Genomic DNA, 23,311 nt, shown 5'->3' with positions numbered 1-23,311 from the left:
GAGGCAAGGGGAGGGCACCGAGAAGGAAGATACAAGGAGGAATGGCAGAGGCAGACAAAGAGAGGGAAGGCCACAAGAAAGAGAAATTATGTCCAACCTGAAAAAAAGATTGCAACGTTTTGCTGAGATGACTCGGACAAACTCAAGGCATGCTCAGTACTGGGGAGGCAACTGGCATGGGAGAAGACATACAGGAGGCTCAGTGTTTGGAGTAGGTATGCAGAAATGTGACTGTTGCCTAATTTACTATCCCGACCTGAAAAACATTAACTGTAAGCCAGACTGCCCACAACAAAGAGTTTGGGAAAAGCTGTGCATTAACTATTAGGAAACCAGCTTTGCAAGCCCCAGGATCTTCCTACAGCACCAACATCCTGACAGATGTGTATGTCCAAAAAGTCCTCCAGCAAAAATAAACCTGAAGCCCACCCAGCAGACATGCCTCTTATGAAACGCTCTTCGAAGCAGTTTGGGGAATGTCTGAAAGGGGGAAATTGAGCAGAGCAGCAAAAGTGAGAGCAAATATAACATTAATCAGCTGACAGGCTTAAGTACTTAAAACTGTTCTTTCTTGACTAAAATCCTACCTGTAACTATCTATCTACAAACACACATTACAGGAGCATTTAGAAATCTGATGAGGGTTAAAGACTAGTTAAGCCAAATGAAATAAGGCTCTGGTACCAACACAGAACACTTCTGGATGTATCTCAGTTGCTTATAGATTAGCAGCATTTAGGTTCTATGGCATTTAATTAATGCTGTATATTCTTTGGAGATAAATGTTTAGAATTATTATAATGTCTGATCGTGTTGGGAATGTTTCCTTCTTTATTTTTTCATTTGTCTCTCCAAACGTTTCATTATGTGATTATCTGAATCTTTTATTAAAAAATGCTACACTCAAATAAACATTTATTAAGGCTCTAATAAATATCCAATGCAAACAAACATAATCATCTATACTTACTGAAAACACCAAAGTGCCCAAGTTTGGGAATTCTGTTATTTCCTGAAAAAATCATAATGGCAATGTTTTTAAAATGTAGTTAAAAAATTATCAGTCTAGTGGAGCATAACACACATTGTTAAAATCCCTCTGTATATAAACACTTATTACAGCTCCTAGGAGAAAGATGACTGTTTTCAGACACACAGTGCAGGCCAAAGGCTCTCCACATTCCCAGCTCTGTGCTACACAGTTCTTGACAAGTTTCCCTGTTTGGAAGCTCCATGACATTTTGTGGTATTAGCCAGCCAAAGGATTCACCCACCTCTCTTCTGTCTTGCTTTAACTTTTAAATGTATTCCATAACCAATAATCAAGCCTCTATGAAGCATATGTTGTTTTAATTTACAGTCAAGGAACAGATATTTAGTGACTTGCCCAAAGGAAGCTGGAAACAGCAGAGCACGGAAAAACTCTCAAATTACTGTATCTCTCTCAGCCTGTTCAACTCAATTAACACTAACGTAGCACTAATATGGCATTTTTAAAACGGGAACACATAGCAGCAAAACGTTAAAATCAGTTACCTGCTCCCTCCCAAAAGAACCTGCACCAAAGATTTTTTTCCCTAGAAGATAAAAAGGAGTTGATCAAATAATCAATGCAACCAACCACTGCTCAAATAAGCAATGCAACCCAGGATGCACAAACTGTTCACAAGAAAACTCAAAGCATAAGATACTTTATATCATATTTTCACTGGTGGCTAGGACTTTGACAGAATTGCAGCTGTAATTTAAATTTGAGTCCAGTATCAGCCCATCCTGTCTACTGTACCTTTCTGAAAAATGTACTTCTCAGTAAGGCAGGAACATTTGCACGCCACATAAAACAACTTTTGTACTGCCAGAGTTTTCAACATGAAGGTAAAACTGAAATAGAATAAATCGGTATCAGCTGTCCAGTTTTAATCTGCTAACACAAAGCTATCTGAACACTTATTTTTCACTAGTGCATGGTCTCTTTTGGCTTTGTCAACTTAAGTGCTATATTTCAAAAAGACAGAAGTTTGGATATGCTTTCAAAATATTATCACTAACAATTTACTCTTCACACTTAGAAATGGGTCTCACCTTTAATACAGATGTATAGATACATGTGAATCTTAGCAATAATTTAAGAATATGATTGGGAAACTGCTCTGTTAAGCAGCTAACCATTATTTCTATGTATAGTTAGGAATACATTTTCTTATTCCCTATCTCATATTAGTGTTTTACAATGAAAACAGGAAGTCAAAATTTCTGATTTCTAAAAATAACTTTATTCTTCAATTGTACAGCTGTCAGCTGAAGACCTGAAGTGCTTTGGTCGCATTATTTTTTGTGAACATAGTTAGAAAATAGAGATATTTATTAAATACTTCTTAATAAGCATCTCAGCTCATAAATTAAACCCTATTTTTTGTAACACAACAGCAGCACCAAGAAACTCTAACCAGGGTTCTTTGCCTCACTGTGTTAAGCAACTTCCTTGATCACAAACCATTTATATTCAGGCTGAAATGACTACTGGCAACTGTATGGTTTATTTTAATTCATTTTAATTTGATGATAAAACCTAGGAAAAAAGCAGACTATATTAACTTCACTTACATTTAAGCAGCTTTCTACCATGCTAGCTGACCACTGAAGCAAGTAGGAAACAAACCAAAATGGGACAAAGGGAGAGCAGACAAGACCCCATTCTGTAACTGAGAATACTTGTCCCCACACTCTCATTCTCACTTATCACAAACCCAAAGGCTTCATAACTAATGTCAAGAGACAGATGGATGGGATGAAAACTGCTTGCACACTTCTCCCTGAAAGGATGCTTTCTAGCGGGCATTTAGATTTACTGACAGTCACCTCCTAGATTCCTCTCCTAGAGGACGAGAGCTGGTGAAGAGCATCTTAACCTGATCTGCTGAAGATTGAAGGCCCATCACCAAAATCAACTTAGCGCTAAGCTCTCTAGAGCAGCAACTGTCTCTTCATCTGATAGTACGACACCATGAACAATGAGGTCTGTTATTAGGGCTCCAAGACACAACAAGCACATAAACACCAGCTGTAACAGTAAATGAAAGCACAGTAATATAATAAGCTGCTAAAATATCTAATATAATTAGCAAGGATAACTCACTTTAGCTCAACTCCAAAATCAAATATATTCATAGACCCACAATTTTCCCTGAGAACAATATTCAGTCATATTTTACTTTGTCTCCCTCCTTTTACTTTTTTTTTCCCCTCCCCCTTTTTTTTATTTTTTTTAAAGGAAGCATTCAAAGGTAAAGTTTTAAAATCTTTCCCAAAAAAGAGGTTAACACCTGGCCAAAAGAGCATCGCATAAACAAGAGAAGAATCTCCATGCCCTCACACTTCCCACAAGAAAACAGAAACCAGCTTCTTCATGACACTGACACTTCCTTTCTCTTTACTAGTCCACAGCAAAACATATTTCCTGTAAGCCTCAGTTATTATAAATCTTTTCAGTAAAATTCCAGTTTTTAAGTAAACTAACTATCTCTAGTTCTAGCAGACCATGACAGGATTCATGGGAATTTTTTTTATTTTGCATTGTGTTTAGAAAAGCTAAGCTACTTTCACTCAGGTGAGTGCATTACACACTGGACTACTCTTTGCATCTACATCTATTTTGGTGTTTCTACATTACAAATTAAAGTACAACTAACTAGAAAAAAGCCAGAACTAAATGCTTCCTTATCTCAGTACATCATTTTTAATGAAGATGCCACGTTTTCAAAAGGATACGAATTCCATTCATTCCAGAAATTTTGAAGTCATCAATCAGCTGTACAACCATATCCTTGTTGGGATCATTAGGGTCACTTTCACGAACCTAAACCAAGAATGTAAACACTGACATTTTAGGAAAAAAATCACTTTAAAATACTAATTAGTTAGCTTTCCACATGAAGTTAAACAGTATTTTGGAGCTTTATAAATCATGGTAACACATAATAAGCCAGCTATTTAGAAAAAAAAAGTACATAAAAAAGTTTAAAAACAATATTCCACTACATTTTCTTAATTCATTATTACTATTATTATTGGTATTGAGCACTGTATTGCATGAGTGATACTTACACATTTGAGCAACTTTATTTCATCCAAGGCTGTCTCTGTATAATGCTGGGCACTTTTTACAACTTTCATTGCAACAAACCTTTTCCCCCTTGAAAAGAACAAACACATTTTCAACACATGCTCTGAGCTAAAATAGAGATACTTTGAAGGTTGGGAAACTTTAAATAGAATATTTCACAACCTAATGTATTCTGAAAGAAAACACTGAAATTACACTAAAAAACAACTTTTAATAGTACTCTGTTAACAGTCTGATTTATTGAATATTTTGTCTCCTTGATGCTCATGTCTTTAAAAGAGGTATTCGGTTACACATTTTATCATTCAATCAAGGTATAATCGTATTTTTTTGTTAAAGATACAACAGAAATAAAAACATTAGCTTACTCTCGCATGTTCAAGACAACATGCAAATTCAACGAGCAAAGCTAATTTATCAAAGAAAATAATTACTCATTTCTGAGAGCTTTTATAAACTACACTCTTAACCAAGAGCAAAATAAGACTGCATACATCTTTCTGCATAAAAAGATAGCAAACATTTACATAACTTTATCATGCATGTAAAACAAAAGTTATTGCAAACAAAATATAGTAACATGTTAAGAAAAAAGTGAACGGAAATAAATAGTTTTCTTACTGCATATCCCAGCATAGCCAGACTGTAGAGAAGTGTCCCCATCCTAATTTTCTAATAACATGATACCGGCCATTGAAAAGATCACCAATTTTCACTGGATGGTAGCCTCCTTTCATGAAAAAACAAGTAGAAAAAGAATATTCAGAAAACAAACAATAATTCCCAGGTTTTCAAGTAATTCTTATAGTATAAATTTTCCTCTTCAAATTATCCTTTACTATAAATAGGAAATCTAAAGAAAATTTTACTCTAATGTTAAAAATTCTGCCTTACTTGGCCTGGAGGGAAAAAACTCATGTCCTGTAACTACTGTACAGTTTATTCACCCTTCTGTCTTATGGCTTTTATTTGTGGTAACATTACCATCTGTTCTTTATTTCCCCAGGCTTATCTTCCACTTCACAGAGAGTACAGGAAAGATCTGCATTATTTCTTTATAATTTTTGAAGCTTCTCCAGTCAACATATTTTGGATGATTGCAGAATCTCAACAGAGATTGTTTTAATTCCCATTTGCTTTCTACTAATAAAGGCAGCAATAGAATACTTCCTGAGAAAATGTTAACAACAATGCAGACTTTATTGATGCTCTTTGCTTGGCTCCTGACCCATAGCAGCAATGCATTTTTCTCACATCTGAGGTTTTTACAGTGAGGAAGAAGAGAGAGCAGGCAGCTACGGGCTTTGCTTTTTACTGAAGTCTGCAGTCCTAACTTACACCGCTACACAGGTCCTCAAAAGCCCCATTAGGCAGAAAGGCCAACAGGACAGAGCAGGCTGGAGCTCAGGTTTCTAGGCAGTGTGAGGAGGTATAATTAAGCTTTTTATTTCCTTCATATTTTAAGAGGCATTCTTCCTCCCAGTCAAACCAGGGAAGACAGTGATTACACAAGATTATTATTATTCAGACCTTAACAGACTAATAATAATATCCACAATTTTGCCTAAATTGCAAACAAATAATAAAGCTGCACCATGCAACCCTCCAGGACATCACCAGTAGCAGACTCGGGGCAGCTGTCAAGGAATCCTGTACAGTTTATTCACCCTTCTGTCTTATGGCTTTTATTTGTGGTAACATTACCATCTGTTCTTTATTTCCCCAGGCTTATCTTCCACTTCACAGAGAGTACAGGAAAGATCTGCATTATTTCTTTATAATTTTTGAAGCTTCTCCAGTCAACATATTTTGGATGATTGCAGAATCTCAACAGAGATTGTTTTAATTCCCATTTGCTTTCTACTAATAAAGGCAGCAATAGAATACTTCCTGAGAAAATGTTAACAACAATGCAGACTTTATTGATGCTCTTTGCTTGGCTCCTGACCCATAGCAGCAATGCATTTTTCTCACATCTGAGGTTTTTACAGTGAGGAAGAAGAGAGAGCAGGCAGCTACGGGCTTTGTCTGAACTGCTTTTTACTGAAGTCTGCAGTCCTAACTTACACCGCTACACAGGTCCTCAAAAGCCCCATTAGGCAGAAAGGCCAACAGGACAGAGCAGGCTGGAGCTCAGGTTTCTAGGCAGTGTGAGGAGGTATAATTAAGCTTTTTATTTCCTTCATATTTTAAGAGGCATTCTTCCTCCCAGTCAAACCAGGGAAGACAGTGATTACACAAGATTATTATTATTCAGACCTTAACAGACTAATAATAATATCCACAATTTTGCCTAAATTGCAAACAAATAATAAAGCTGCACCATGCAACCCTCCAGGACATCACCAGTAGCAGACTCGGGGCAGCTGTCAAGGAATCACCTCCTTGGCTCTTTCCAGTCCTTCACAATGTCACGCCCAACTGTCCTTTGGCAGGATCCTCAGTTATTGACTATTTCATTTAAAATTAGGAAAACTTCAGACTACTTTCTCTAAGTTGCTATATTTGTTTTGAAATGCCCTGAAAATCTGGTTAGAACTGGTGCCCAGTTAAGACAACAACATGAACTTATCACTTCCTTGGATTTAAAACAGGCTTCTCTCTTATCTCCTTTTTATCTGTGAGACAGCGACATCAAATCTGGATATATTTACATCCTTTCCTTGCTAATAACATCTTTTGCCTTAACAGAAGTTCATGTGAACTTTCCTCAAATGCTTCCAGAGCAGATTAATAAATTTAACACAGTTGTACAATAGAACTATAAAGATTACATATTCAACAGAATGATAAAGCTTAAATAAGGTATTGCTTTGGATGTTCGTATGTCTAAACTGAAACTCTAAAACACACACAGCTTTGATATTTGTATGTTCAGGTGTAACTTTAAGCTTAGCAGATAGCAGACACCCACTGGTTTGCTCACAGCCTCAACTAAAAGCTGACCCATCTGACATGGCTGCAGCTGCCAGGCTCCCGCACGTAATACCGCTGGCAGAGGCTCAAACAGCTCAGGCCAGAGCACCAGGGAAGCAGCACTCCCAAGTATTCGTCTCGGCAGGGGCCGGTCTGAACCAAGTGACAGCAACAAACAATTTCAGATGGGCAGCACAAGTCTCAGCTATACAGCACTAACTTCACGCACCTCCCTGCCCACATGCCTCCCAGTTTATACCACCGCAGAGCACGTTCACCGGGCACAGAAGTGAGTCTGATGTGCATAGGTAGCATGGACAGACACACAGAGCGCAGTCTCAGCTCCCCCAGCCTAGCAGTAAGGTGTGAAGTTTCATCTTTTCCATGAAAATTTTGCGCAAATCTATGAAGACCCAGATATGAGAACAATCTTTAAATTTTTAACCTGTGAGAACTGTATACTTACTACCACACACAATATTTCATTTCACAAACCATTATGTATACAGACACCAACATTTTCAGTTAAAAAACAGCAAAGGAAAAAGAAAGCCCTGATTCAGGAGCAGTACAGGGCATTACATGAGGACTGAGACATACAGACCCAGGCTAGGACTGAGTCCCAGGACTCCCCCTTGGGGGAAGACCTACCCTCCCCTCCATGACTGGGAAGGAACTGTTCATGAAAAGCTGCCAGGACAACTCACTTAGCAACCTAAAAAGATAGCTTCATTTCCACTGCTGAATTGTGTAACCTCAGGAAGAATGAGCAACACTGCCAAGTGGGAACTCCTTACTCTTCAAAGAAAAAACAGATCACTTTTGGAACACCCAACCAGATTTACACTCCAGGAAAGGGGGGGTGGGCATGGACCTACTGAGAGTAAGTGTTGACTATTATGCTGTCCACTTCATTTGCAAAAAGAAACAGTATCAGCCACATATGAAGCCCAAGACTATTGCAGCTTCATTATTGTAGAAATTTTGCTGAATAAACTCACGTATACAAATCCATACTGATAGAAACATTAAAAACAAAACTAAATTTTAATTTGTCTATTTAGCCATTCTTGCAGTAACAGCTGATGAAAATATTTTAAAATCTGAATAAATATAATCACATTTTAAGACAGCTATTGACTGGTTTAAGACAAAAAAAAAAATTACTACTCTGGTAAAGTCTTTCCATAAAACTCTATCTAGGATGATGAAGTGATAGATGTGATTGGAAGGCTGAGAGAACATACAGCAATTCTACCTTTCCATTAGAAGTTCGCAATTGTGAAACAAATCAGGTCTTCTGACCTGACAGCAAGAATTATGTAAAACACTGCTACATAATTCACTATCACAGTATCACTTCTTCTGAGTTTTGTCCTGCATGTATCATTGCATGAAAACAGTGAGAAGTATGAAATGTTATTCTCTGTGTAATCATTATTCCTTTTGCAAACAGATGTAATTATAAAAACGGAAAAATATTTAACACCTAGTTTTAACACCTCTCTGTGGTTTGCAAAACAAATTTTAAAATTCAATAATACAAAAATTTCTGGAACATTTTACAATTTTCCTAAATATCTAGTCCTATTAAATGATTCCTTAATACTTACATGGCTTCAGATGTATACGAAAACACCCACAATTCATGCAGCCTTTTGCACTGCCAGAAGGGTGTATGTGGGCCTTCAAGTATATAAAACAATGTCCAGAAGTTAAGTTTTTTGCACTAAACAAAATATTTGCTTTTTTGACATGTTAACAACATAACACTCAATGATGAAGAATTTAAATACAGGTAAGCATATGTTTCTAAGAATAGTTTAGGTAAACAAGTGCCTTATAAGTCTGCCTCGCTGCAGATAGCTTTTGGTATACTTGTGCTTCAACGGGTCAAAAATAATTAGAAACTTGGGACAGTTTCTTCCCATCATAGCCAGGAGAGAGAACACCCTACAGAGGCAATCAGTCAAAGACACCAAAGTCAAGTTAATAAACTGGGGGTTTGATAAGTTATTTTAGTAAAATCTGTGTGTTGCAAGAATAACAATACTATATATGTAAAAGCCATGTTATTTTGGTCACTACAGCACTGTCATAACTAATTATAGCAATATACCAGCATATGTTACAGATACCAACAGCGGTAGCATATTCTCTGAGTATGTATACTTCACAAGATACTTTCTACTGTCCTAAGCCACAACAGGAGCAGTTTTGGAAATAATCGATTACCGTTCCTGTACACGTTACTCCCTGATTCATGTCAGCAACATATTCATTTACAGGTTGTGGACAACCAGGTAACAACGTGCTTAGTTAAATGCATTTTAAAAACTGGTGTCATCCTATGATGAATGTTAAGTTCTTCATGATACAGTATTTCTAAATAGTAGTAACAAGAAAGCATCTATGCAAAATTAGCAGTTCAAGAAAAATTATGTACTTTTGCAAAAACAATATTAGTATCTGAAAATATACAATGTGTAAGTTGCACTGCTGATACTGTAACAAAAAAACCCTGTTGTGCTATTTACTGCAGCACACACAGAAAAAACGTCTCTCTCACAGCTAGCTAGCTAGCTACATGCACTCAAGAAAGAGGGTCAGAAAAATGAGATCATTCTTCCTAAATGTCTCCTGAATGTATTGGTAATTGTAGCTGGCCAGTTCTATGCTTGTATAGGGAATTATTCCCTTTGTGAACTGGATGAATGGGAGACATCTCCAGGGGGCAAAGAAGATGATCAGAGAAGCAAAGAATTCCAATTACATCCATGACACGACAGGCTCTTGAAAGAAGTCTCCAAGTGTTTCAAGGCTTTTCAGAAAAGAAGAAAAAAATAGCTTCATTGTCTAAGTACCCCTTGAAAAATCACGTAGTTGGACTTTTGGTATTTCCATTCCTTAAACAAATAAAGATTGGAAAAGCATTTAATGTAAATTCAGCGACACCAACAGAAGTCATTTCACAGATTTAAACAGGCCCTGGAGGAATCCTCTGGGGAACAGAGGTTAGTCTGCTTTACACCGATGGCTGTTAGTTGTCTCTTTCATGTCAGGTGCTAATTCAAACTAATCCAATTTCCTGATTAAAAATACTATTATGACTATTTACTAACCACCATGTAATGTGGTGAAGATGTGAGCCCAGCACATAGTAACATATCCTTAAAAATAGTAAAGAAAAATAAAATTAGTAACAAAAATACCTTGGCAATGGGAAGCAGAGTTAACAGGTAAAATGTTGAATTCATGAAAAAAATTACTTATACACTCCCTCACCAAAATCGCCCTCCTATGAGATTTCAGACTGGGGTTGAGAACAGATGAAGTATGCTCTGTGCCTCACTCAAAAATCCTGGGAGACTGACATTTTGGAGATAAAATTAGGAAGAAAAGAGACACTCCAGTAATAAATTATAATTTCCAAATATTTATCTTCCACTCTGTAAACAACAGTAAGGTTACCCAAAACAGAAAACTAATATTCAAACTAATAAAATACCTCTCAAAAAAATGGAAATAATGTATCGAAAAGCCACCCCTGGAATTCTTTACCTAGTAACTTATTCGTTCCCCTTATTGACTATAAAATAAACAAACAGGAAGTCTGTATGGCCCCAGACCATCCCAGTCTGGCCATTTGATTCAGATTCTTATACAACATGGTGACCCCTCCTTTAGTTCAACCCCCATAGACTAAAAGAAGGAAATGTACTGATCAGTCTTACAGGAAATTATGGTCAGAAAATAGGTAAATCATCTACTGGAGCAACAAAAGCACTGTTCTCGCAGAAACAAATAATGATTATGACATCCAAATGAACCAAAGCTTGAACCATCTTCAAAATACTTCCATCAATTCAGAGCTTCAAGACCAGAAGGATTCAGAAGAACCTTTAAGCGTACAGAAGTTTCCATTACTTTTTCAGGAAACTCGCCAGTATTCTTAGCATAACATGTAGTTCATTTTAGAAGTATACAGATATCACTACTGACCCGCTGTAGTCCCAGAGACTCTAGTTTATAAGCAGGCTGTAAACTTAGACCATTTTTTTGTTTGTTTTGTGATCTAACTTCTCCAGATGGTGACATTTTGCAAGAGATACAGGAACACAGACAACAATGGATTGTTTGAAATTAAATGCAGCCCATACTTCAGGGAAGAATTAAGTGGGGGTCTTGAAATGCTTAATCTCAAGGAAATACAAATGTTTACAAGTAAACAGATGTTTAAACAACAAATCCTTACTCACTGATGGAAGATGTTACAGATACCAAAAGAGTTATCTTCAGGAACAAATGTGTTGTAACAGAAATAATTAAAAAAAAAATACAAACATGCTTTAGTGACATGTTTTTCTTTTCCCGGCTGCAGACTTCAACATTTAGTTTGAGTTTACTGTCTGGTTTTCACTATTGGTATCTGTAAGCCACTTAAACATTTGAAATATCACATATTAATAAAAATTCTTACACCAAAATGAAATAGTCACTTTCAATTGTTAAATCTGAAAATAGAAAACAACTTGTTCCAGGCTGGGAGAGGGGATTCTTAAAATAGCACATCTCCAGGCTTACGTAGAAACTTCTGATTAAGAAGACATCATCACATTTGACACAGAAAGTGTTTCTTGATATGAGGAATATAGAATACCAGATATAGTCAATGTGCATACAGTGCTTTTTGGCTGTTCAAAAACATTAATCTGAAGTGATAGAACTTTGATGTTTCCTAAAGTAAATTCATATCCTTGAAATCTACTACGACAGATAACCCAAAGTTGATAGACCTGTTACTTTATGATTTTTCATGTAAGTACAGTATACATTTTACCCTAATGGGAACAGACTTGCAACTTTAGCAGTGACATTAAAACAAACTTCAGTATTGACACTGTTGTACTGCAGTCACATGTTTTTATGCATTTAACTATATTTAAAAAATGAATATAAGCAACTACAAAAATTAAGGAAATCAAGAGCTAAAACGATGATATAGAGAGCCTCAGACAATGCTGAGGGCTGTGAAAGACAACATGTGAAAAAGCAGCATATAACATCTCAGGCTGGTGCAGGTGAGAGAAGAAGGGGGAAAAAAGAGATTAAAAAATAAATGTTGACATTGTTAAAGGCATCAAGGCATTTTAGAACTTTTCGGACTGAAGAAGGGGTTGTTTGTTTTGGTTTGGCTGTTTTAGTTTCTCTTACAACTAACATCAATCAAGAAAAGTTTCTTCTCTATTCTTATAACCAGGACATCAGGAAGAAAACAGGGATGCAGTATTTGTGTATTTATTGCAAAATGTATAAATAAGCTATGGCTACGTGAAAAAGTAAAGCTGAAGACGGTTGTGCATCTGGACCTGAAATGAGCAGTTTTTCATAATTCTTGTATAAATAAATTCTGTAATTAAAGGTCAGGTCTTTAAAAACCTCTCAAGAACCAGAGTTAAGACTTGCATGACAATGTTCACCCAAGTGCTGAATTGCACACACCTTTACAGTAATCCGCGGGATCCTCTTGCTCCTCATCGTCGGACCCTAAAATCTCCTCCTCTGGCTCTGGTGGGGTGGGCTCCGGCAGGGGCGGAGGTGGGGGTGGGGGTGGAGGTGGAGGTGCAGAGGGAGCTTTCTGTTGAGGCTCTGGCCTGAAAATGAAAGAGAGAGCACACTTAGTAAAGAGCTTCCTCACAGGGGTAAACCAACCCTTCAGAGGGGAGGAAAGAATGCCTTGGGAAATACCAGTGAAGCGCATCTCACTTATGTTCTCACTGTCATCTTTTGTATCACCTGTGGGACCCTAGGGAGGCATGGACAGAGATGCACCTGACCAGACCAAAAGCAGGTCTCAAGTGAGTTTGGACTTACTCACTGGAACAGCTTATAAAAGATATATAATCAGATACAGACAAGCTTTTAGAATTCCCGATGAGCAAATGAGATGTTAGATCTATCTTCTCAAGCATGATTGAGAAGAAATATTTTTCAGAGAATATCAAGTTATTCAAAAGCTCCTGCCTGCTAGCTGACGGAAGAAAGATCTCATTAATACAGAGCAAGGAACAATCTTCTAGTGACACTGACCCAAACCAGATGACTTAATGCACTTCTGCTCATCTGTAGCTGCTGCCAAGACTATGGAAAGCTGTATCAGTCTACAAAATACTGAAAACAACTATTAGGAAGTAAGAAAGAAAAATTAATCTTCCTAGGTAGCCCATGATGCATGCCCAGAACACATACAGCATGCTTTAATATGCACTAACTGAAAAAAAAAAAAGAAAAAAACACCAAAACCCAACACCGCCAAGAGGTGTTTTTCTGACTGTCTTACATCGCCAGTTTACAAAAAACAAAAAAAATGAAATATGTTTTATATCCTATTCTGAGAAAGGCTGTACTTGGTGTTTCTAAACACCTACAAATTACTCACATTTTGAAATTCTGGGTATTTTCAATAAACATAAAAAATGAAATCCATGGTTGAAGCATACCTGTTTGTCAAATAATTAAGAAAGCCTTCTCCAAACAGGTTGACGCTGTTATTTTTTGTATTCATACGTCATAAAAATAAAAAATACTTACTTGCCAAATAATATACTTGCAAAATACATTTGCAAAGTAACTTGAAGCATTTGTGCCATCAAAAGCTGCTATAATTTGCATTTATATCTATTTCAAATCTAAGCCATCTGAAAAACACCATATTAACAGTACTTTGTCATTCATACAATAAAAAAATAGAAATCTGGAATTTGCTAATTTTTCAGCTCCTAAAATTTAGATTCAAATACTTCCTTGATCATGAGTAAAAACTGTATTTATGTCTATCCCACTCCTATAGTCCTCCTCCTTGTAATTCCCACCACCACTTTTCCTTTTTACACACTGCAATTGTTCAAGACAGACAGAGCATTTGGAGTCGAAGAGTACACAGTTGGTCAAAAATAAATTCCACTGGCGACATGCACCGCCTGCACAGCAGCTGCTATTATGCCTTTGCTTTAAAGGACATCACTGGAAGTTGCACGCATACCAAATTTATCTGCCTGCTACCCCTTTCAGATAATAACGTTCTTCTATTCGTTCAGTAAATGGTCAGGTTTAAAAAGGAATATTTGGAACTAATTTATTAATGGCTTAAGTTATGATGAGAAATCTACCCAAATAAATAAATTTATGTAATTTTTAACCACATAAAGCTTAGGACAGAATAGAAGAGAGAGAAGGGATCCATTTGTAGGATAAACAATAAACATGTTTGCACATGCTCCTACTTAGGTAAATTATGGGGGTTTTTTGCCTTTATCTTTCCTCTTTTGTTCCCAGCAGATGCCTCTATATTGTACATTGCAAGGAAAGTAAACCGATACAGCAAATGGAAGGTACAGCACATTCTCTGACCAGTTAATCTTACCACGCATTAGATTAATGGCCCTCCAATAGCCTGGTTTCATCGTGTCAGCAAGCTGACCACCCCCACGTCCAGTCTAATGTTGGCAGAAAGCTTTAATCAAACAAATCATAGTATAAGGATCTACATTACAAACCTTGAAACATCATCTGCTGGGCACAAGGCCATTTTGGATACACAGATCAAGAACTATGAACACTGAAAAATTAATAATGCTAATGATAAGCAAGAAAAATAAAGCATAGTAAAATAGCCTGCACTTTGTAAATATATCTGAAAGCAGCGTGCCAGGTAACACAAGCACATCCATCAGTGCTTGGACTCCTTATTTTGGACGGTACCATCACTTTACTCGGTTTTGACCACAAGTTTCCATGTTATTATTTTGGTCACATAAGATGGTACAAATATAGAAAAACGTAGGGTAGGTTAGGGCAATGCGGTACAGGGGTCCTAAGTTCAAAAATCCATTGAAGTTGTGCCGATTTTGTCTTTTAAGATAATAACTACTTGCTCTATTTCATCACATGATAATACTTCAAAGAGAACTAGAAGCATTTCTGGAATTGAGATTCACACATTTTGTTGCTCATTTTGAAATAAACATCAAGGAATACCAAGAATCTCCCTCCAAGAGAGGGAGGAAGTGTACAACCCAAGATTTCAAAAAAGCCAGTATTTTAATTTATTCCTAGGGAAACAGATTAAGAAAATAGAGCTGCTTCTGAGTCTTTCTCAAGCTACTATATTTGATTTTGTTTTGAAAAGGGTTATTTTTTTCCTGTCTCCAGTCCTCGTTGTATTTGGTATTCAGGAGTGTTTTCTTATTGTCCTTTGTGGACATCAGGAAGGAAAGAAAGATATTACTGTACTTCCTTCTGGAGTTATTTATGATTTTATCTGCAAATAACAAAACACTGATTTAAACTGAGGAAGATCTTTGATTTGTCCTTTTAGCTTTGCTCACACCTTTTGAAGCAATCAAATATTAGCACATGAAGAAGGGTGAAGGAAAGAAATGCTGCTGAGTTACATCAGTCTGACTGCTAGTTCTGCATTATTGGCTTATTTTGCCATTTTTTGCTTCAGTTTAGAATTCTTAGCAAGGGATTCTTAGCCTTGTTCTTTGGTTTTGCTCACTTTTACATTTCTGGGGTATACGTAAAGATCAAGTCTTCAACACTTGACTTGGCTGCTTAAATTCTGCCTACAAGTTGAATAACTCATGCTGGCATCACCAATGCTTGCTCTTCTGCCAACACACAATTTCACAGTGTTAGGAAGGACATCAGTCAATGAGAGAACTCCAGTTTTGCTATTTCTTAGTCACCCTTTTCTTGCCTTGGAAAGATATAATATGATCAATATTTCAACAATATAATCCTTTGAGATATATGGCATGAATATATACGCTATTCAGCTTAGATTTCATTTTTCCAGTATAGAGTTTGTTAAAATGTGAATTACTTTTTTTCTTCAAAGTGGACTCTAAAACATCTTTGGCATTAAAAATCCAGCCATTAAGAAAGCTGTGAGTAATAAACACGTATGCTAACTTCCATTTCCTTTTCAGAAACATAACTGTCAAAAACTATCATAACATAACAAGCTATTCAACAGCTGCATTATTTCAAGTTATTACTCTTTCTTATTTCCTAAAACGTTGTATGCAACGATATGCATTAGGTAACACATTCATGCAGAGGCATATACTAAATCTGTTTTTCTTTTTTCTGAAGTAATCATTTGGTAGTCTGTGGTCTACCACTACTAGGTTATTCATCACCATCCAAGCATAAACACTTAATTAATAAAAGAAGATGACACACCATTTCTAGACTCACAGTATTCTGTCAGTAGGTATGCAGAGAACTGACCATCTCCACAGTCTACAATGACAAACCTTATAACTGTATTGAAAGAAGCACTACAAGCAATTAACAAACACTGGCCAGGATGTTTTATCTTTTAATTATTCTCTTTTAAATGGACAAAAATAAATTTACAGCAGAGTCCAATCAAAATACAATGAAATCCTATTTTTAACCTGCTCTTAGAGGGAATGCTTAGTAAAAGACAAAAGAAAAGCTGAAGCATTTCTCCTCTACAGTGAACTTGAAACAAAATACGCCAAAACACTGCATGGAGTCTTACGGAAAATCAATTGCCCACTTTAAGAAATTTAAAATTACTGATAACTTAATTTTACTGTTCTCTGTCATGGACATGTTGCTCCATGTTCCAATTGAGCAACAGCCAACAGTAAAAGCAATCTCCGTAACATTAAAACCTGAAAATGCTGGGAAAAATTTTACCATGAGAAATTCAGGAAGAACTGTTTAGGTTTTTTGTTGTTGATGTTGTAGGGTTGTTTGCTATTCTTCTGTTCTGGAAAAGGTAAAACAAGAGCAGCGAGGGTGATTAAAAACATGAAATGCCTTCCATATGGGAAGCATCTGAACATACCAGAACTCTTCAGCCAGGAAAACAGACAGCGGATATCTATAAAATCTTGAGAGGCACAGAGAAAGCGAATAGGAAATGACTGTTCACTGCCTCTCCCCACACAAATTGAGCCAAGCTGACAAAAAATCTAAAGAAAAGAAAATTACTCATGCAACATGCTGTTAAAAACTAAAACCACCTTTCCTCCTCGGATATCATGGATAAGAGAAGTTAGCTACGTTCAAATAGGGCTCAGAAAAACTCATGGAAGAAAAATCGACTGATAGCTAATACAAAACCACCTTTGACTCACGAAGCTCATCAGCCTGAGATTGCTGGATTTGGGAGAGTATTCAGCACATCGAGGCCCAATCCTGCACTCTTCCCCAGGCAACTGCTCCTGGCCAGAGGGAATGTACATGCACCTCGGGTCTGACCTCGTGCAGTCACTTCATCTTCACACATTCCTTCCTTTTCCTCAACAAATGAATGAATTCCATTACTAAAAACCAAAACAGACTTCAGGCCTCTTTATCCAAAACCCTCATAGACAAAAAATATGTTTTTATTGTTATTATCAAGTAATGGATAATAAAGCATTGCGGGCAAGATTGCTATGCAACAAGATTACTTGAAGAAATCCTCATGTTATTCTCCATGGGGAACAGGCATATAACAGGAGGAGTCCTTCTCTGTGAACACTGTACTGTAGGCATGGTGAACTACTGAATTTATTAACTTAAAGACTACTTTTAGGTAAACAGAACTTTACCTAAAACCTGCACCTGATTCTCCTACCTTTAGGAGAGCATTGCCTCAGAAGGAAAATGGACTGAGTCAAATGAAAAAAAATTGGGAGGGAGGCAGAAATCAGTGGGGTTAAGCTAAGAAGTACCTCAATCTGAGGGGAAAACAAAACTCTCTTTAAGATTTTCAGATTAACACATCCAGAGAAATTTTTTGCTAATAGAAAATGCAGTTAAAAGGAAGTTAAACAACTCCTTCATATATTTAATAAAATAAAATTTGGAATAAACTGTATTCTAACAATGTTATGAACCTCCTGACATGTCCACAGAGGCTCTCTGGGGAATTTCAGATTGAAGAGAAAAAAAAAAAGGAGGCAGGGGGAGGGTAAACATCAGAAGAAATGTGCTATAAACCTCCTAACACCGAGATGTGAGCTTTAAGAAATCTACAAGTGGGTGTGGGTCCATCTGGAAGGAGCTCCAGCTATGCTTCCCTCCAGCTCCAGAAGGAAAAATCTTTCATGATCCCGGGCAAGGCTCTCAGGTGCTGTAGAGCTTAAAGTCTGAAATGTCTATACACAAGTTTCTTCCAGCTGTTGTTAATTGCTTAAGGACTCAGTTATTTGGATCTCTTTCTCATTTGTTCAGATGGTGTCTGCTTTACTAGTTGAACTTTTGCCTGTTCTTTTCCCCAAATGCAAATTTAGCTTAATTAGACAGGTGCCTTGTAACAGCGAGTTCTCTGAACCCAAGGCAGTCTTAAATGAAGGCTTTCTAAATAGATCCACCACATACAACAAGCAACAAAAACACAAGAAAGATCAAAACAACCCCAAAGTTCTTGCTCAAGGAACAAAATGATGTTGTGTATTTCAAGTAAGATTTTAAATTGGTTATAATTCTGAATAATTTTAAATTTTAATAGCTATGATAAATTTTTTGTAATGTAATATTATAATTATTTTTAATTATGCCAGAGGTCATCTTACTGTTTTTAGAAACAAACTCTACAAATCCAGAAGGAAACAGAGCATAAGGAGACATTTTTTTAACTAACTCCAAGAAATTGTTAATGTGAACTTCCAGAGACAGCTTTGCTTTACATGAAAAGCGCTATTTGTGTTCTTATACTGGTGTAAAACTATACTACAATTTCCAATTCTAGAAAATCCATGCGTAAAAAGAGAGACTGCTGGCATGTCACAAGCATGAAACAGTTTCTACATCTGGTCATTATCAAACAAAATTATCACTCCTCCCGGGACTGTTAACATTCCTTTGAAAGATACCATCATACTGTCAAACATCAGTCAAAGCACCAGTGGAAACCCCTCCTGGAACGGAGCAGGTTAAGACACGGTAGCTTCTGTAACCTCAAACAAACAGCAGGACAGAGAATGAATTTTTCATTCCCACCTTGCTTACTAGCCTTTTGGAGGCAACCTTGGGCTTCAATGTATACCCAAAGTCAAAGTAAAATGCCAAGGAACTCTGCCTTCTTCTGTTCAAAACGGGTACTATAAATAAATACCATTTCAAGCAGCTAGTACTGCAGTCTTATCATGCCACCACCCCAACCCACCAGCAGAGCACTGGTGTGAAGAGAGATCCTTCTCATTTTCTTCTCCTCGCCATAGAGCTTCTCCCTTGCCTCAGTGCTGGATCTAGCGATTACACAGCCACGATGGATAACGAATCCATCAACCGGGCTCCCTCACTCTGCAGCCACATTGGAGGCAAGGCGAGCAGGAGGAGCACATCGCCAACGGCAGAGCTGAGGGGAACCAGTAGCAGCCTACCATTGTACCAAATGACATGTAACAGGTTTGTGGACATTACAGGAGGTAGCTCTTTTGGGCTTTCTCTGATGCAGAGTTACACCAAGTTCCCAGAAGTAACTGGTTTCAAGCTCTGAAAGTCAGTCCCAAATGAAATTTTGTTCTCAAACACATGCAATTCTGTTAAAATGTTCTTAAGACAGCAAACCAGAAGCCAAATCTATCCAGGAAGCCTCAATCTTAACTGAACTTGCCAAGGTATTATGTTTTCCTCCTCAAATACTGTTTTTCTTGCAGAGTTCTACTTTCCAGACCAGTCATCCATTACAGACTTGCAGAGGAAAAAAAGTCAACAGTTAAAAAAGAAAAAACAGACCCAGCTGGTGACACAAAACCAAAATACCTAGATATACACTCAGCAGCTTGCATTTTACCCGTATTTCTAGTCACCAGTGAAATGTTGTAAAGGTTGAGAAAGTTATAAAAAAAAAACCAAACAAAACAAAACACAAATTCCTAAAAGCCAAAGCGGAGAAACACAGCTGTCATAACGCTGTGGAATAGGTACTGATCAATGGAGAATACAGAGTTTCTTATATATGCATCCTAACATGCCAAAATGAAACCTCCACCTGAAGTAAGTCAGATAAGGAATATCGCTCCAATGCAATGATAAAAACCTAGTTAAAAAGCAAGCCAGTCTCATAAACCACATATGAAGCTTCACCTTCTTCAAATCCTCTTGCAACAAGAGTCCTTTCTCACACTGCCTGGCTCCGTCCTCAGTCTCCCTGAGTATGCACCTCCATTTCTGGCCAATTAGACCACCTGACAGAAAACACTGGCACGCGGTAATGACGCAGCCACTATTTGCTTTGACTTCTTTTTCCTCTTACTATGGTTAAGCTGTGTGATGGATTACTTTTAACAGAATGACTCACAAGTGTAGAAATGGAAATTAATTTTTTACTTTCTTTTTGGCGTGTTACGTTGCAGTATTTAATTTCTGACTTTCTCTTTGGCATGTTAAATTATAGTGTTTCTAGTCTATTAATAAGATATAATCAGAAAACATGTTGTTGTTGCTTCAGTATCTTACAGTGGCCACTAGCAACAGATTTGGGGAGGGGGAAGAAGTACCCTCTGCTCTCCAACAGCCCTATCTGCCCCTGGAAAAGTTAGTAGATTTAACTTAATTTGGCATCAAAACCCCTTAAGTCAACAACCCTCTGAAGTCAAAGATGGACTCGAATATGAATTCGTAACTAAATTATGAAACATGGGATTTAGTCTTTGTTTATCAGTACAAGCCAACAACTTCCTTAGAGTTAATAAAAAAATACATACACTACAAGGAAGTATATATTCCATTTATATGTGTTAGAAACCATATGAAGGCAAATGTGATAATCTGAAGCAAAATGAACAGGAGAAAATCAACAAATGCAGTGTTTCACACCCTTTTTTACCTATTTAACAGCCTAGTAGAAAAGATTTCATAGGAACAGTGAAATTGTAACCCTTCACCTAATACCAAATACACTCAGCAGCAGAGTACCTCTTGCTCTCGCCCCCCCCCAAGCACCCTGGTAAAATGTAATCCTGACTTCACATGATCATCTCAATGCAAAAAAGCATTTTTCATCTCCATTCTTAGTTAATGTTTGGAAGACCCAGTCATCCTGTTACTGCAAATGCATCATGCTCTGGATTGTATCCGGGAACTCAATTCTACAGGCAATGAGAAAAGGGTAAGCAGACAAGCGTTTTGGATGGGACAAACACTGAGGTACATAACTGGCAGCGGAAAAAAAAAAGCCTGAAGGCACAAGGTTGCATGACTAAGCCAGCAATTAGAGGAACCTCTCTGTCTGCAGCAAATACAAAGCATCACTGCAGTGATAAATTCTGAATGCCATAGTTGGAACTCTATTGATACCAAACTTCACCTCCTTAACCTTGCTTTTGAGAAGCTGAAACGAGCATTTTACATGAACTCTTTACATTAACAATCTAACTCCTTTTCACTAACAGACTTTCTTTCAAAATGAAGGATTGATCTCAATCCTTCTAAAACCACACAACCCCCCCTCCCAAACTTCCAAATGCTGGTAACATCTCCTCCATGTAACTTCACAAGAATTTTAACAAATTTCTTCACAATTCCTACCAGCATTTTATGAAAGCACCTATGCTTGCATTGCAGTATCAGAAATAATAAAAACAAGCTAAACAAGAGCAACTTAAAACTTTTTATCTTAAATATTAGACGTACGTTGCAAATATGCCTATCATTCAAAAACATTTTGCCAGTGTTCAAAAGTTACTAAAATTCTTCCATTGTGTGGCCATAAGTACAATATATGAAATGGCTGCTTTAAGTTTCTCTCTATATATTGCTCATTCATGTTAATTTAAGCATCCATTTTCATAACAGAAATACATAAAAGAAGCAAAGAGATTGCAAAGTTCAGCAGCAGTCAAAAGCGAGAAAATGGCAAAATTACAGACACGTGTTTTTCACGAAAACTCATTCTCACCCAAATACAGATAAATAGCGAGCAGCTGGTTTTAAATATGCCGTATTTTAAAACATGGCCTCAAATACTTAAATATACCTGGAGGCAAACAAAATTTTAGCATCCGTTCTTTTATACCTAGTATTATATATCTATATTATATATAGTGTATATATTATAAGCAAGAAGATAATTCTGAAACCTGGACACTGGCCAGGACCAAGAAATGAGCTGCTAGTAAGCACAAACATGGCATATTTTTGCTGGTCTGCTTCGATCTGCACGCTGGCTTTGCTGAGCTTTCCTGCATCTGGGAGACAGTTTTTAGAGCAGTTTCACAGAAGTGAAAAGGAATCAAGAACACGGTCACTCTTTAGCTATGAATTACAGTCCAGAAGAGACTGGCGTTTCATCTCCAAAATGAGGACTTTCACACTATAATAAGACTTACTCAGTGAGGCTGCCTTCATCTTCTTCTCAGGTTAATATACTGTGCAACTCATGACCCTTTACTTGACCTTTTTGCCTTCTTGTCTTCATAGAGGCAGTAGCAATTATTACTGTTCAGACACATGGGAACACTTTTTATTTGAATAATTGTTTGATAAATTGATCTAGAAGAAGAGTAACTTAAGTTCCTGAGAAAAAAAAAAGTATCTTTTTTAAAGTGCCTAGATCACTGAATATTTTTTTCACTTTACTTTGCACATTTTTTAATGCAAAATTTACAGCTGATCTCTTGCCCAACCTCCTTATAGAACATGGCATCTTTTACTTATTTTATGCAAATTTCACGACATGTTTCCAAAAGCTGCTGCATTCAGCATCCTCTCCTGTCACATGTTCCCTCAGTACAGAGGCCATTATTCTTCAGTCCATAGGATTACTCACAAGTCTATGGGGCCGGATGGGATCCACCCAAGGGTGCTGAGAGAGCTGGTGGAGGAGCTAGCCAAGCTGCTCTCCATCATCTATCAGCAGTCCTGGTTAACGGGAGAGGTCCCGGACAACTGGAGGCTGGCCAATGTGACACCCATCTACAAGAAGGGCCGGAAGGAGGATCCGGGGAACTACAGGCCTGTCAGCCTGACCTCAGTGCCGGGGAAGATCATGGAGTGGTTCATCTTGAGGGCGCTCACAAGGCATGTGCGGGACAACCAGGGGATCAGGCCCAGCCAGCACGGGTTCATGAGAGGCAGGTCCTGCTTGACCAACCTGATCTCCTTCTATGACCAGGTGACCTGCCTAGTGGACAAGGGAAAGGCTGTGGATGTGGTCTACGTGGACTGCAGTAAGGCCTTTGACACCGTCTCCCACAGCATTCTCCTAGAGAAGCTGGCGGCTCACGGCTTAGACAGGTG

At 37.5% G+C, this 23,311-nt stretch overlaps 1 protein-coding gene across 1 annotated transcript in view; it reads right to left on the bottom strand.

Moving 5' to 3' along the window:
• Positions 1-23,311, bottom strand: part of SRPK2 (SRSF protein kinase 2) — a 109,794-nt gene that overhangs the window by 40,677 nt on the left and 45,806 nt on the right. The window contains exons 2-5 of the mRNA XM_009328328.1: positions 12,542-12,693; positions 4,745-4,853; positions 4,105-4,192; positions 3,769-3,856 (exon numbers count right to left, since the gene is read on the bottom strand). Of these exons, the coding sequence (XP_009326603.1) occupies positions 3,769-3,856; positions 4,105-4,192; positions 4,745-4,853; positions 12,542-12,693 (437 nt within the window). The remainder of the gene's footprint in view (positions 1-3,768; positions 3,857-4,104; positions 4,193-4,744; positions 4,854-12,541; positions 12,694-23,311) is intronic.

Source organism: Pygoscelis adeliae, unplaced genomic scaffold (genome assembly GCF_000699105.1).
Source record: "Pygoscelis adeliae isolate BGI_AS28 unplaced genomic scaffold, ASM69910v1 Scaffold267, whole genome shotgun sequence".
Lineage (NCBI taxonomy): Eukaryota > Metazoa > Chordata > Aves > Sphenisciformes > Spheniscidae > Pygoscelis > Pygoscelis adeliae.
This window is presented reverse-complemented; position numbering and strand designations above follow the sequence as displayed.